Source organism: Ceratotherium simum, chromosome 32 (assembly GCF_057802395.1).
Source record: "Ceratotherium simum simum isolate JZ-2026a chromosome 32, ASM5780239v1, whole genome shotgun sequence".
In the NCBI taxonomy this organism is placed as follows: Eukaryota; Metazoa; Chordata; class Mammalia; order Perissodactyla; family Rhinocerotidae; genus Ceratotherium; species Ceratotherium simum.
In genome coordinates this window covers 8135117-8151496 of record NC_141931.1, presented here as the reverse complement: position 1 = coordinate 8151496, position 16380 = coordinate 8135117, and the positions used below count along the sequence as shown (strand labels likewise).

The following is a 16380-nucleotide window of genomic DNA, read 5'->3' as shown; positions in this document are numbered from 1 at the left end:
TCCCGCCCTCAGCACTCTAGGGCCACTCAGGATGCTACAGGAAGGAATCTGACTGCTTGTTTTCTCAACAGACTTGCCATCCCTTTCAAAGGAACAGCTCCCCCTAATACAGGCCCCATCACCCTTGTTCTGTATGATTGCTTATCTACCTTCACCACATTTTTTGGACTCCATAGCTCTCAGGAGGATTGCTTCAGGCAGATGCTCGTCTCCCTCTGGCCACTGTTATGTCCCTGGATTTCCTCTCCTCTCCACAGAGATGCCCTATGCTCCCTCCTGGGATTCTAAGCCGGGAATGCCACTGTCTGTCCTACAAAGAAGGCTCCGTCCTAATGGCGTCATCTCTAGCCTCAAATGCCCACACCAGGACTCTGAAAGAAAGGCTCTGCGCTAGGACAAAGGAGGGATGAAATAAATTCTGGACTGAAGGTTGTTATCAAAGATGGAAGAGCCACTTGGCTGATCCTAATGTTCTAGAATGGGGAGAGGATTAGGATGGGCCAGAGTAGCCATAGATGCTCCCTTAAAACTCTCTCACACATTCAGTCACTTAGAGATTTACAAGTTCTGCTTTCAAAATACCCTATGGGAAATGGAGGTAATGATGGTACCCACTTCATGGGGTGGTTATGAGGATTAAGTTAGAAAATGCATGTCAAGTACTTAGCACAGTGCCTGACACTTGATAAGTGCTCAATAATTACCAGCTATTATTAGTCATTAGTATACCTTAGTGTCAACTATTTTGACCATGCTGTTTTCATCACCCCACAGGTATCAGCTGTCCAGAGATAAAGGTCTGCAGTTTTTGACTGAGATATGTATAACCGTGAACTCCGGAGGACTGAAGGGGCAGTCAGGGCACCTATTGTGATGGGCTGGGGATGGAGCGTAGCATAAAGTCACAGGCTCTTTTGGAGGTAGGCGAAAAGGAGCCAGGAGGTAGAAGACTCAGAAAAGGAGATGGAAGGATCTCTCAAAGATAAACTACCATCTTTGTAACTTTCCCCAGTTTGGGAAAAGTAAAAGATAGTGGTCAAGAGCAAGGTTTAGAATCAAACAGATCTGAGCGTGAATCCTTGCTCTGCAACATCACAGCTGATGTGGGCAAATTCTGCTATTTAAGTCTGTTCTCTCATCCTTAAAATAAGGAGAGTGATACATGCATCATAGAGTTACAGTGAGAATTAAATAAAATAACACATGTAGGAGCAGCATTTAGCACAATGCCAGGCACCTAGAGAGTGCTAAAAAAAATGGCAATTGTTGTTACTGTGTGCAGTAAACATTCATCACACCACTGGGAATTATGCAGCCATCTACCTCAGAAACACATTGCCAGCTGGCTGATGCTTGCCTGCATGTTAAGATGCCTGCTTCATGTTACGAGGTAAAATATATGTATCCTTAAGGAAAGCAAGATAAACCAAACGCATAAAGGGAATACATATGTGTGTTTTTTATGTAAATAATTATGTATGTAAATTTCAACTTATTTATTCAGACAAGATTTGATTACCCAGTTTATACACTATCCCTACCAAAAGCATTTAAAGCAGTATATTTTTTATACTTTATAATTTAGAGATCACACCAACAATGATGCTTATTGTCTAAACATTTGAGGTTGGACGAGTAAAACCTTATCCAAATCCCCTTCTAAGTGATCTCTGCTGGGATAGGTAGAATTTTGCCCCCATGACTTTTCCCCTTGGTGTCTCATCTATGAATATGTTATGTTACACATTAAAAGTGACTTTTCAGATGTAATTAAGATTACCAATCAATTGACTTTAAAATAGGGAGATTATCCTGGACTATCTGGGTGGGCTCAGTGTAATCACATGAGCCCTCAAATGCAGAGCTTTCTCCTGGTTGGGGGTGGAGTGGGGAGGCAGAGAGATTTGAGCACGAGAAGGACTCCACGCGCTGTTGCTGATTTGAAAATAGAGGGGACCAGCGAGAAGGGATGCAGCGTCTATCAGATGAGAAGCATAGAACTGGGGATCACAGTACCTACAACCACAAGAAAAGGAATTATGCCAACAGCCTCAATAAGCTTGTGAGTGAGTTCTTTCCCAATGCCACTAGGTGAGAGCACAATGTGACGACACCTTGATGTCAGCCTAGCGAGACTGTGAGCAGAGGATCCAGTGGTGCCATGCCAGACCTCTGTCCTACAGAACCGTGCGATAATAAATAGTGTTGTTTTAAGTTGCTAAGCTTGTGGTAATTTGTTAGGCACCAATAGAAAACCAATACATAGGCATAAAAACTATTCTTTGATTTACAACCACAGTCATCAGTTTTGAACCTCTCATGGTTAATTAATTAAAAAACAACGTACTCTATTCCTGACTGCAGCATGCATGCTGTCCCGTTCCTAGCAACGTACGTGCCATGATCTCAAGCTGGCCTTCCGGCATTTCTGTTGTCCCTCTTAGTTTCAAGGGCTTCACTTACTATTTTCTTAGAACAGGTGCTTGGAAATGTTGCTGCCCATTAGCATCTCCAACAGAGGGAGTACAGGATCGTGAAAGAAAACGCTTCAAATCCCTATATTCCAGGAAAAGCCTTGTGGAAATTCTGCAACGACTGGCAGAGAATTAAGTCTGGATATTTACTGTTTATGCTGTTTGCCCAAGGGCGAGATCAACTAGTGATAATATGTAAAGCCCTTGACCTCATGGGAATGATTCTATTCCTTCAAAGGATATACCAAAGCATTCGCTACATAATCCAGAGAAAGACCCACCCAGTATTGCAGGTACTGCCTAACACAATGACAATAAAGTCAAGCAAAGGACTCTGGAAATGTTAGGTGCTCCAATAAAAGAAGTGCTGCTCTAGGAAAGATATTAGGAACAGTAGCCCATTTTAAATTAATTACTGTATAAATAGCACAGTTTCCACATGTTGACAGCTGGATGATCAAGCATATCCCTGAGGGAAGAAAGAAAACTCATAGAAAAGAATTCTGTGGTCAGTCCACCACTACCCAGAGACATAGAAATATGGCAAAATATTCAGTCAGCTCAGCCACAACCAAGCAAGAATGTGGACAGGAGAGTCCTGAACAAAGACAATGTACTTTATTGTTTGAAAAAAAAAAAAAAGAAAGAGAGAGAGAGGGAGAAATGGAGAGAGGAAGGCAGGGAAGGAATGAGAGAGAGGCAGAAAGAAGGAAGGAAAGAAAGGTATTAGGGAAAAGCCAAGATATTCTGACATTTTCAAAATAAATTGATAATGCAAATTTTAATATGTAATTCACTAATATAATATTTTTGAAACATGATGGCCCTTTCTTTCCCATGGTATCTTTTTATTTTGATGTATAACTTTAATCAACTACATCTGTAGCACCAGCTAAAAATTATTAAAGTAATTGAAGTACAAATGGATAAAAAAGAATATGAAGCATATGATTATTTAATGCTTCATTAATTGATAATTTTGCTTGAAGGAAAGATTGGCAAAAAGGAATGGAATTCTTAGTTCCTTGTTTTTACTTAAAAAATTCCCAACAGTACTCACTCAAACAAGGAATTTAAGTTTTCCACTGGAAGGACAAAAAGAAAAGTTAGTTCTAGCATGTCCTGCCACGTGCTTAACTACAAAGTAAAATAATATCCATTTGGATTCCAATCACATTTCAAAAGTGTAGTATTTATTAGGTGCACGACTGCCAAGTACGACTATATCATATTATAATTACAGGCATTTTTTATTTAACTAAATTACATTTAGCTCTTTATTTCAAGCACTGTAGTTTGGAAAGTCTTACCCATCACAACGTGTCATGTCTATGTACATGAAACCTATCAGGAATTTTCCAGGAGTGCCCAGGTTCCATTCTGCATCCAATTACTCCATATTTATTATTCCTTTGATATTCAGAATCTACGTGTAACTCTAAATACGTGCAAATTCCCACTAAAAACTATCAGAAACAAAAGAAGCATCTTTTATAAAATCATTTACTAAAATTCTATATGACAGAGTTCCCTTTCAAAGGATGCACTGAATAAGCCTAATTTACTTCTCTCTCAAAATCCCACTGAAATTACAGAATGTAAATTTAAAAACAAATAAGTGACTAGCAGTGCTAGAAAACAATATAAGTACCACAGCCAAATCAGAAAACTTGAGAAATTCATGAAAGATGAAATGCTGATGGCATCAAGTTGGTGGGGAAATTCCAATAGAACCGCAACTCAGACAGGTGGAAACAGGTTGGGGGCGAGACCCGGCAGAGTATGAGCTGCTTCTCCCAACAGGGCAGAGAAGATATTTCAAGTCAGCAGTTCACAGTCAGAGAGTGAGTGGGCCATGAGGGGAATCACGAAGGTTACCACTTAAAGGACAGACATCAGAAGAGCTAGGCAATGCCTTTTCTTGCTGAGTCTGTAGAGTGCCTCTGGGTTAGATGACCCCAGGACACAGCTGCTACAAATGTGCTTTAAACAAGTTAGGGGACCTGCCTCAATGGGGCTCCTAGCAAAGGCATTAAGTCCTTAAGAAGTACAGAGTAGAGATTCAGGTAACTTCTGATCTCCATGAGGTTATGGCTGCTATAAAAAAGAAGCCATAAGAAAAAAAGATGTTCTTGGACAACAAAAGCAAGATACAAAATTGAAAGAAAAATTGCAATAGAAAGGTTGATTAATAGAATGGATGGGGCAAATATGAAGATTAAATTAGTAATCTGGAAGGTAAAATTGAGGAAACTCTTCATAACATAGAGGAGAAAGATGAAAAATGTAAGAAGAAAAGGAGAGAACCAAGGAACCCCTGGCAAAGACCATTTCACAGGTGAATTCTTTCCAACCTCCACGACATCAGGAAGAGCTAATCCATACTTTATTTAAACGCTTCCAGAGTAGAAAAAGATGAAATACTTTCCAGCCCATTTGACAAGACTAGCATAACTCTAATATCAAAATTGTGCAAGGAGAGCATTAGAAAAAAAGAAAATTACAGACAAATCTCACTGGAGAATTTTGAATTGAAATCTCACTGGAGAATTACAAAATTACTAAATAAAATATTAATAAATCGAATCCAGATATATATCAAAAGAACAATATATTGTGATGGAATCGAATTTTTCCCAAGAATTCAAAGACAGTTAAACACTAGGGAATTTACTCTATATAAATAGATTAATAGAGAACAATTAGATGATCGTATTAAAAACTGTGGAAACAGCGTTTAACAAATGCAATAACCTATTTAGTTATGTGTGTGTTTGGGGGTGGGGGAATCTCTTATTAAATAATCTAGGAATGGAAGGAGAATCCCTTAACTTGATAAAGAAATTATACCAGAAACTTTCTGCAAACATCATACTTAATGATAAACTATAAGGAAAATTCCTTATATTGTCTGCCCTCACTGCTACTATTCAACATTATTTTGGAAAACCTGGTCAACTCAATGCAACAACTGGAGGGAGGAAGGGAAGGGAAGAGGGAGGAGGAGAAGACAGACATGAAACTGTGACCGTTTGAAGGATATATGCTTCTGTGTACTTTGACACTCCAACTGCATATAAGAAAAATATACAAAACCCAACAGATTTCCTATATGTCAGTGATAACTATTACAAAATATAATAGACAAGAAGTCATCTGCAAGAGAAACAACAGAAACAACAAAATAATTAACTTAGTAAGAAATATGCAAACCCTATGCAGAAAAAAAACTATAAAAACTTACTGAATGTCATGAAAGATGATCAGAATAAATGGAGAAATATATCATGTTCCTGAGTGGAAAGACTTGATGTAATAAGGATAAAAATATTCCCTAAAGTAATATATAAATTCAATGCAATCCCAAATAAATTTCCAATGGAATTTGTGTGTGTGTGTGTGTGAGGAAGATCAGCCCTGAGCTAACATCCATGCCAATCCTCCTCTTTTTGCTGAGGAAGACTGGCCCTGGGCTAACATCTGTGCCCATCTTCCTCTACTTTATGTGGGATGCTGCCTCAGCATGGCCTGACAAGCGGTGTGTCGGTGCGCGCCTGGGATCCGAACCCGGGCCACCAGCAGCAGAGTGTGCGCACTTAACCGCTACACCACTGGGGCCGGCCCCCAATGGAATTTTTTTAATAGAACTTGTCAAACTTATTCCAAAGTTCAACTGGAAAAGTAAATTCAAGAGCCTAGATGAGAGTATTTCGAAAAAAGTGAAAGTAGACATACCCTGCCATATGCCAAAATGCACAATAAAGCTCCAGTCATGAAAACAGTGTGTTACTGATAAAGGAATATTTTTAAAGTTCGATGGAAACGTTGGAGTCTCGAAACAGACACACATAAATTAGGAAGTTAGTATATAATAAAGGCAGCATTTCAAACCAGTAAGGGAAGGTGGAAGTACTCAGTAAATGGTGTTGGGACAACTGACGATCAATTTGCAGGGAAAAAATAGAAGTCAGATCATTACCTCATACAATTTTCAAAAAAATTTTAGATAGATTATATAAATGTACAGTTAAAATAATAAAAAGTAGTAGAAGAAAAGGTAGAAGCAAACTTATATAATCTCGGATTAGATCTTCCTAAAAATGACACAAGATATAAAGAACACCTTGACATCTAGCCACGCACCCTCTCCCCTCTTGGCCTCCTGACCCGCCCTCAGGGCCCAATACCCTCCTTGGCAGGGTCTTTATCTGCCACCAGGGGGGTGACTGCTGCCCTGCTCCCCAATGCTCCTTTGAAATGTTCCTGTGCTGTTGCTCAGAGCCCAAGTTCTGTTTCTAATAGAGATAATATGGAATGCATCTAACTATGACTTTCTGTAAACTTGGGCTCCCTTTTCTCCCTACGCATTTCACAGAATCTCAGATTATCACAGGTAATAAGGTACTTATGGATTACTTTGTCACACGCCCTTATTAAAGGAACAGAGGCCCTTCTTAATAAAGGGACTTGCCTTAGAATCCACACTTAATTGCTAGCAGTTCTGGCTAAATTCAGAGCTCCTGATTTCTAAGCAATGCTCCCTGCTCTTTTCACATCATAACTTCCTGTAGCCTAATCTACATGTGGGTAATTTCAGGTCAGCTAAGGAGGCTGACTGGAGAGAAAATCTGGGCCCAGCAAAGTCATTTTCCAAACCACGGTTGAAGCAGCAGGAATTTAACCATAGTCAAAAGATAGATTAAACTCGTATTGCTTCAACCAAGTCTCAGACCTTTGCACTATCATTTCAATTAAAGCACCTGAGAAACAGCATAAGGTCAAACAGAACATGGATCATTCCCTTTATGGTTCTTCTCTGAGCTTCCTATTAGCATTTCATTGACTGTGTGTGTTAGGGGATGGGGATTAGGAATGGTATTTGGGGGTTGGTAATATGTCATGAAATCATAAAGTTGAGCTTTTTTATATTTTCCTAATGAGAGGAAAGTTATTGTAACTATAAACTAAATTTTACTGCTTCAATCATAGTAACTGTGAAATAGTCCTCAAACACCTTTCAAGATAGTTGAGAATTACTCTTCCAGATGATTTATGTTTATACTTTTTAAAGCACATTTTAAGAAAAAAATATAAATTAAAAAAAAAGTCTTCTGAAAGAAAAAAGTACACAGGTTAGATAAACCGGAGGCCCCATGGGTTATGAGTAAATCTGAATTGGTGCCATATTTCTGGAAAGGTCTGAAGTAAAGGAACCCAGGAGACACAATAAAAACTAAAACAAGACCAGTCATACAACTGACAAGGTTGTGAAAAAACTCCTTGATCCAGCAGAGACTGAGCAGCTAGCTCAGAGAAGAATTAAAGGAGGGAAAAAAAAAATACAATGAGAATAAATACAACCAAGACAACAATAAAAGAAACTGCAAAACAACAGCAGCACTCAACCTCAGTTGCAAACTAGCAAAGGCTATGTGGATCCTCAAGCAGCCACAGTATCGCAACCATCTAGCTTTGTGTTTGGCGAAGACATCACAGCAAAGGCACTTGGCACCATGCAACTTCTGGCCACGGATTTTACGTTCAGAAATGTAAGCCCCAGTAACATTTAAGGAATTCTTGCTCTTGCCAGATAGCCATCCCCTTGCCCTGAAGCCATGTGACAAATGATCCTGAATACCACTTTGCCTTTTATGCATCTGTTGTCTAAATCAGTGTAAAAACTGGAAGGAGAGCCTCTGAATTCTGGCCCTTCGCAAAAGGGTACATTTTAGTGTCATAATGACAGTCTTGGCAGAACAGGGCATTCTTACTTGAAATGTCTCTGCCATACTGAGAGATTTGTCCACCATAACCTGAGTCTGGCTCCATCGAAGGGACTATCAGTTCTAAATTTTAAATACACAGGTAACTGTGTGAAAACTTAAAGAGCAAACTGTTTCTTGGAACTCCTACTTTATGAATGGTTGTCTCTGACCACCTTTCAGCGCTTGAAAAGGTTTCATTTTCATTTGCGTCATTTTTCCATTTTAATTTTATATTACCAAAATACTCTTCTCAAAATCACTATTTAAAAAAATGTCCTCTTTATTTAAATGAAGCTTGACCAAAGGCAAAATTGCTTTTGTGTACAGCATATATATATATAAATATAAATATATATGAACATACATATATAAATGGTACAAAAAGGGAACACAGGCTCCCTGTCAAAGATGTTCATCTTGGTCACTGTATCAAACATACTCCAAAGCACCAAAGTCAGTGGGCAAGATGCTGTTTGTAACCCGATCTGCAGTTCAGTGATTGTGGAAGAGACAACACACACTTGACAGCATCCAGGCCACATGCTATCACTAAGGTGCTGCCCAAATCTGTGAGATGTGAAGTCTAAACTTTAGTTTTGTTTTTTCTGTGTACATCCAACGACGGGCCTGACCTGAGGAAGTGCTTAAGGTGAATTCGATTCTGCAGTTCCTCAGCCTTCCTTGCGCCACAGCCCTACTGGGCTGGGAAAAATAGTTCATGGCTCGCTTTTCTGACTGGGAAGATCCAAAATTGTTGGAAGTGGATGAGTGATGTTGTTGCTTAAAGCTGAGACTAATCTACCTTCCCGAAGCCACTTTCCAATTGGGTTGTTATTATCACTCCCGTTTTTTCTGACCACTTTCAGGTAATGACTCAATGTTTCCAGCGTGCGAACAGGGCAGAGGAAAGATACCATTGGTCGTTTTCAAAAGCTACTTTTTTCCCCAACTATGTTCAATTTCTATTACTACTACAACGATGAAGAATACACACACACAGACACACACCCATACACACACACACACACGCCCCAGCAGTATTAACTGTTAGGGATCTTCTACAAACCGTTCCTATTTCCCTTAGTAACCAAAGGATGATCCCCAGGTACTGTCTGCCTAGGAAAACCTGCAATCTATTAACATGTGTAAAGACATTTCCACTGCAACCATTAAAAAAGACGGAAATATTTTTAAATTCACGTACACCTAGCCTAAGTTCTCAAAAGTTTAATACTAATGACTTAAGTATTTTTTAAGTAAAAGTCAATTAAGTACCTGAAATTGCCAAAAGCAATTAGACTTACTGAGCCAAGGATCAGGATCACGTCTCCAAGCAACCAAGGCACTCATATCCAAAAAACCAACAATTTCAATGCCTAGTGTAGACCCTAAAGCAGTTTCCTAATCTGCAAATTAAGGGATTGAACTGGAGGATCCTTTCAAGTTCACCACTGGATGTATAAAAATCCTGGACTATTTCCTTCTTTAGTACAATGAAAATGAGAGAAATTGAGTAACAAAGCTGTCAAAGAGGAAAGGGAGAAAAAGGTTCATTATGCGGTTGCTATTTAAACATGCCATTCTTCATTTAAATTGGAAACCAAGAAAAAAATTACACTTTTGTGACAGAAATTGGGAAAATGAAGAAAATTATTACTTTTTTGCTGCCTCAAAACTCACAATTATAAATGATACAATTTCTAATAGAAAACAAGAACACAAGCTTCCAACATTTAAAACTACCAAAATTCTGGCCTGGAAGAAAACACATATTTATCCTGAGTAAAAATTCTGTTACATCAACAAGACAAATCTTGACATAGAAAAATACCTGTTTAATTTTAGAAACAAAGTAGGGAGGTAGAAAGTAGGGAGGCAGAAGGGAAAAACTAACAGCAACTAACCAAAAAAGAAAGAAAGAAAAGAAACCACTTCCATATTCATTAAATAGAATGTCTTGTTATTTTCACCAACAGTAAAAACTTTTTGACATCCTTTTTAGTCCCAGGCTGGAGAGGTGTCAATGGATCTTATTTGGTCTTGTCAGTGTGTAAAGAGTTTACAAACCTAACTAAACTTAGAATTAGTGGGAGTCATGCACTGATATTCCTTACACATAGAAGAAAAAAAGGCCCTTTTATGCCAGCTTTGAGTTTGGCTTGACTTTTTACGACTTATTTAGAAGCCCTAGGGAATGAAAAAAGTCTCTTAATGGAAATACTGACACAGTCTTAAATATAGTGACATGAACAAGCATTTCTCTGAAACTGCACCAGGATGTGACTGACCACTCAGCAAGTCTGAAATGCACAGAGTATCAGAAAATCAACCGCAATTGGTTGAATGCCTGTAGAATAGGAATGCCAAAATATAGAGAACACCCCTGCAGAATCAAAATTTCATGTTGATAAACTTTTTAACAACAAAATATGTACAATGTATAGGATCTTTACTTTTATACGTGGAGGAGAGAGAAAATGTAAAATTTCTGCATAGACATTCTCCGATTCTATCATCGGATTAAAAATAGTCATTCTTAAAAAGTCAAAGCTGTCATGTCAACCCTGACAGTGAACGTGGCAGGAGAGTTTAAATCAGTGGATCTAAATCTGTGCTTTGTTTCTTAAACCTCATCTACAAGGCTATGTGCTAGACGGAGATAGACAATAAATATCATTACTTAGTGAAGTCAAATTCATAAAAGCTCCATTTGTGTTTGTCTATCTGCTATACCTTTTATTCTTCAGTAGGTTTTCTTTAAACTAGTTAATCTTTTCCATTTATCATCCTTGCATTTTCCTCAAAGTCACTCTTTTACTTGAAAATCGGTTTAGTTTCATTTTATACTTTCCAAGGTTTTATTTTGAATCTCTTAAAACATCTCATAGTTTTATAAGCTTCACTTTGTTTAATTTTTTTCCTCTGGTTTTAACTTTTTTGCATTTTCCTTTTTTTTTTTTACCCATTTAAACTTATTCAGGACCATTTTCTTTCTCTTGTCATGTTCACAGACACAGATCAACATATACATATGTACATTAAAATATCTTTTATGATTTAAGAGGCAGACAGACTAAATCATTAAAACACTAACTCATTCATCTAAGAAACAGTTATGGAGCAAATATGTGAAAGACACTGTACTAAGTGCCAGGGGGACTATAAAATGAATAAAACACCATTTCAGGGTCTCAGAGAGCTTTTAATACATACAGGGCAGTGAGTGTCAGCACAAAAGAGGAGAGAGAACATAGCTGCATTTCAGAAAACAGTTTGTCCACATTCACACAAATAAGAAATCAGCGTTGCTATCCTTCTTAGGCACTGCATGAGGAAACAATGATAAGAGGACAAAAACTGTCAGGATCAAACACAGCTCTAAAAAATGTGTACATTTTATAAACTAAGCTGCCGTATGCTTTCGATTTGTTTGTAAGCCATGTTGTTGAATGAGGCTGTAAGACTCAGCATCTACATTAGGCTTTTTCAGGCTCTCACAGGATACCAAACAACAAACAAAGAAAAGTGAATGAAAAGCTACTCCTGAAAGGAGCCAGCGAACTGCTCATGCCAATATTTGTTCTCTTTTTCTATTTTTGTCTGCCATTAATCTCTTCGTTGTTCACAGAAGGTGGAACACTTATGCAATTTCATTTAAATTTTGCAAGTGAATCTGTAAAGAAAATTTAATTTCAAAAATCAAGCTAATTTGCATTTCAGAAATAATCCAGGTGAATGTGTTTTGCCATCTCTGATTAATACTTAAGAATCTATGGTGTTCAAAATAATGCTTGTCTTTATAATTCTAGAGGAACCCCATGCCTACTCAAAGGTCAGAATTTCTATCAATCTCATTTAAAACATTACTGCTTTGAAATAAGTAATAAGCAAAGATCCCTTTTAAAAGGCTATCAGAAAGGCATCATTCTTTGTTCAAAAGTATTAGGGGCAAGTTTAGGATTGTGGTTAATCCTAAAATTTTGAAAGAGTGGAATGGCACATAAAAAGCTACAGGAGGAGGGAGCTTAGAGAAAAGAGAGGATGTTGATGCACACCCCACATGCTGTGTCTAATATTTTAAGTTTAGGAGAGCAGAAATCTGAAATTTTTTAAATCAGCACTTAAATTTCTATCTGAAAATTTCACTCGTTCCCAGATGGTGTTTGATACGTGAGGTATTATTGTAGTAAAGATACAAGACAAGAAATTGGATAACCTTTCAAGAATCCTTTAAATGTCACTAACTGGGCTGGTGATCGAGGGTTTTATTATTCTCTGTTGGAGTATATCAACAGGCATTTTCATGCCAGGAAAAGAACATCTGGAATAATCCAAAATGGCAAAGCTTAATTCTTTCACTAAAAACAAGGAAGTGACAAGCACAAAACGGAAAATAAAAGAAGAAAAAAGTAGCCAAAGTAGATTTACTGGTCAACAAAATCCTAAAGAGAAACCTAGCATATATAGAGAAACACACACCACCCTTAACAGCTGGCTCTTGATGAAGCCTTCTCTTGACTGCCATGAGGCTATCTTTAAGCTACCTCCAAATACAAAATCCAAAACTGATGAAACATATAAATTAGGAGTGATTATTCACTGTTCAAAAAGATCTGCCAAGGCATCTCTTTAAATCTTTCTTCTGCTTCATTTAACTATGGTTTCTTTGATGAGAAGCCTAGCACAAAACACAGGACTCCAGGGAGCCTGGAATAGGGTCTGTGTGGAGTGGCTCTTAATAAACATTTTTGTATGTGGAATGAATGCATGAAAGAGCACCTCATATGTGAACGGATTGTGTCCCAACAACTCAGTTGTTAGAACTGAGAGTACATTTCTCCAAACAAACTATGCTATAAATTAAGGTTAAATCCAAGGCTAATCCAATGGTTTATTGAACTCATGAGCATACCTGGGTTATACTACTGATAATACCAGTTTAAATTCTAAAGTACAGGAGTGTGCAGGAAAAGAGAGAACAAAGAACATCTCTCCCTTTTGGGTCATCATTAGCCAAGAAAAAATATTTGGAAATGGTATTTAGCCTTTGTCATCCTCTCAAACTTTCTACTTCCTAGTTCCCTTTTCCTCAGTAACCAAAATTCCTCATTTTCTTATTTTTCTCCAACTGCAGCAGGCCATCCAAATGGACTCTACCTCCCAAAGAGTCCCTTGCACCAAATAAATGACTTCTTTTTTCTCTCAATAAAAATCTCCATTTCTTCAGGGATTCACCTCAGTCAAGTGGAGAGGAAGCTAATCTGAATAATTCACACTAACATAAAAAAGAGTCCTATCCGCCTATATGTTTTTGCAACACCAGATGTGTATAATTAAGAGGGATTTTAGACAGTTTAACGAGATGAAGCTTATACATTCAGCCTCGTGGGAGCAGGTTAAATTTATGAATTATATACCAGCAGAGCAGTGGGACTCAGAGGGTAACCATTCGAATGTACTAGCCAATTATAAGTTGATCATTTGTGAGCTGCAAAAAGAAAGAACATAAGAGGGACTTGTCCTCAAGCCAAGCAAAAGAAGAGGGAAAGTCCTCACAATTTATTTCAAGACTTGCCTGATTTTCTCCCATCAGTACACTTCTGGGAAACCTCTCCTATCTCTCTCAGCAAAGAAGGGCATTCAATAGGCTTGGTTTTGAGGGTAAATTAAACTCTAACCCAAGTTAGGAAAGGCTCCAGTGAAGACTCTGTAAGGTGGCACAGAGGGCTGATGGCTCCTTCACAGATGGTCCCATCTGGAGAACATGAGCATGGATTCAACAGGAATGGAGGTGGATATTATGGCTAGCGTCCTTATCCTGATACCTCAGAGAGCAGACCCACCTTAGGGGCTGGAGGCACGGCGATCAGTTTGTAATGGGAATTCACTCCATCAAATACCTGAAAAGTGTCATTCGTTAACCTAACATGAGGAAAATGGATTACAACTTTAATTGAGATGACTTAATTCAGCAGATGACACTGAGTGACTAAATTTTCTTGAGTATTACTTAACTGTATTTAGAAGCAATGACCTTAATAATTCTGATCAATTCTAATGTTATAATTGCTGCTGTCAGAAACATTTTAACCAATATTTATTGAGAGCCTGGCATGATGCAGAAGACTGTAGATGACAGAGAAATATTTAATGTCTACATAAAATCAATAAAAACATGTTTGTATCTACTTTGAAGGTGTCTAGTGAAATCTTCAATTAGAGTTACTACTTTATAATCAACCAGGCTTGTCCCGCCTAGAATCTAGCAAGAGTAAGTGAAATGAAATTCAGTGATACATTCTGGTTCCACGCACCAATGCTTTCATTTGTCTTTTTGATTCCATATATTTAATGAAATGCATCCTTAGCAACTCTTTTACAAAACTGGATGGAAAAATGGACAAAATTTCTTAGCACAGATAAACCAATAAATTGTATTTAAAGGTGATCTATTCTTGCAAAAGAATTTAAAAGTAAGATCTTGGTACTAATGTAGAACTAGAGTGGGAGAGAGGAGTGGTGTTTAAAAGCACACTTAGAAGAGTTCTGTTTGGGTGAGGAAAGAAAGATATAACCGGAAAGAATTGAAGGAATTCAGAGTAAGCCCGTATGCCAGAGAAAACCATAGCATTCGCTCAGAAAGTATTTATTGAAATCTCCTGTTCTACTCTTTATGCATGAGTGGTAACCCAGCTACAACTGCCCCAACGCTGTCATTCAGTTCTCACAGAAGACAGCCATTTATTGTTTTGGTCTGAAATTTAGCAGACCAGTCTTAGACCACCAATCTTTCTTAATTCTCCATCCACAAAAACAAAAAATTTATTTTGTTCTTTTTAAGTTTATACACAAGCATGAAAAACCAGAAGTTTACATGTCTAGGCTGCTTTCTCATTGCTTGCATAGCTAAAAAATAAGTTTTTATTTAGAAATAGGACTCTGCAAATGAATAGTCCATAATACAGACCAAGTGCATGTGGAATGCTTTAATAAAAATAAATGGCCAAGATATTTAACTTTGAAAAGCATCAACTATACAGGCATGCTCTTCTCTCCCTGATTTTATATTTGGTCACCTCTGAAAAGGGCACACATTTTCAGAAGACTTATCACACTGGGTAAATCTCATAGACATATGACCTTGCTTTTACTGGGCAACATAAAGAAATTTATAAGAAATTTTTTTAAAAATAACAGACTTTCAATTATTCCACCTTATCAAAAGTAATTTTCATTGTTTCCAAAAAATCTTCCTTGTTTTTGTCTATACACATTTGTATTGTCATAACTGTATTCAGTGTTTTCACAATTTTAAATTGTTTTTCACTTAACATTATCAATATTTCCCATGTTGTTTCATAGGATCAGCATCATAAATAAAAAATTTTATTTTTACCCTAACTTAATCTGGTTTGGGATCAGGATAATATTTACATTTTTAAAAATTGAGATCCTTCTCATATTTTAATATGTTCCAGAAAAGCATGAGAATTTATTATTTTTTCAAAGTTTGAAAAAAATCCAATGAATCTATCAATTCACGTGTTTTGGGAACTGGGCTTACTAAAAACTTTAATTTTTCCTGAATTAGTGGTCATTTAAGACTTTTCTCATTATGAATTTATAGTTTAATTTGTGTGGATAATATCAATTCATTTTACCTACACATCTGCATATAGTATATTGTCAATTATGCATACTACTTCATAATTTTTTAAGATAACTTTTGTTTAATAACTATATATTGATTGCTATATCTCCTTCCTCCTTTCCAACTTTAATTTGTGTCAATTTTTGCTTGTTTATTTTCCTATTGCTTTTAAAGAGTCAACTTGATTTATTTTTCAGCTTTCCATTTTATCTTTTTTTGTTTGTTTTATTTTTATTCTTTTTTCAATTATCTGTACTTGAATGACTTGATTTATTTTTCTTTGTCTGTAAATAAACATTCATAAAGCTCTGAATTACCTCCAAGTTCTGCTCTGATCACATTAATTAGACATTAGCATGTAGTTTTAAAATTTTTGTTATTAGCTAAATAGTCTTTTATTGCATCTTTTACTTCTTCCTAGACCCAATTACAAGACTATTCCTGCATTTCTGAGTGTTTGGAGTTGTTTTCATTGTTGGCAGTGGAGTTT

At 37.1% G+C, this 16380-nt stretch overlaps 1 protein-coding gene across 7 annotated transcripts in view; it reads right to left on the bottom strand.

Moving 5' to 3' along the window:
* Positions 1-16380, bottom strand: part of MKX (mohawk homeobox) — a 63154-nt gene that overhangs the window by 32583 nt on the left and 14191 nt on the right. Inside the window, exon 6 of one of the 7 annotated variants that reach the window (XM_087420730.1) lies at positions 1-16380. This exon is cut by the window's left edge and continues 18101 nt beyond it. The exons of the other annotated variants lie outside the window; for them this stretch is intronic. Coding sequence (XP_087276856.1) covers positions 16298-16380 — 83 coding nt within the window. The 3' untranslated portion in view covers positions 1-16297. 7 annotated transcript variants of the gene reach the window in all.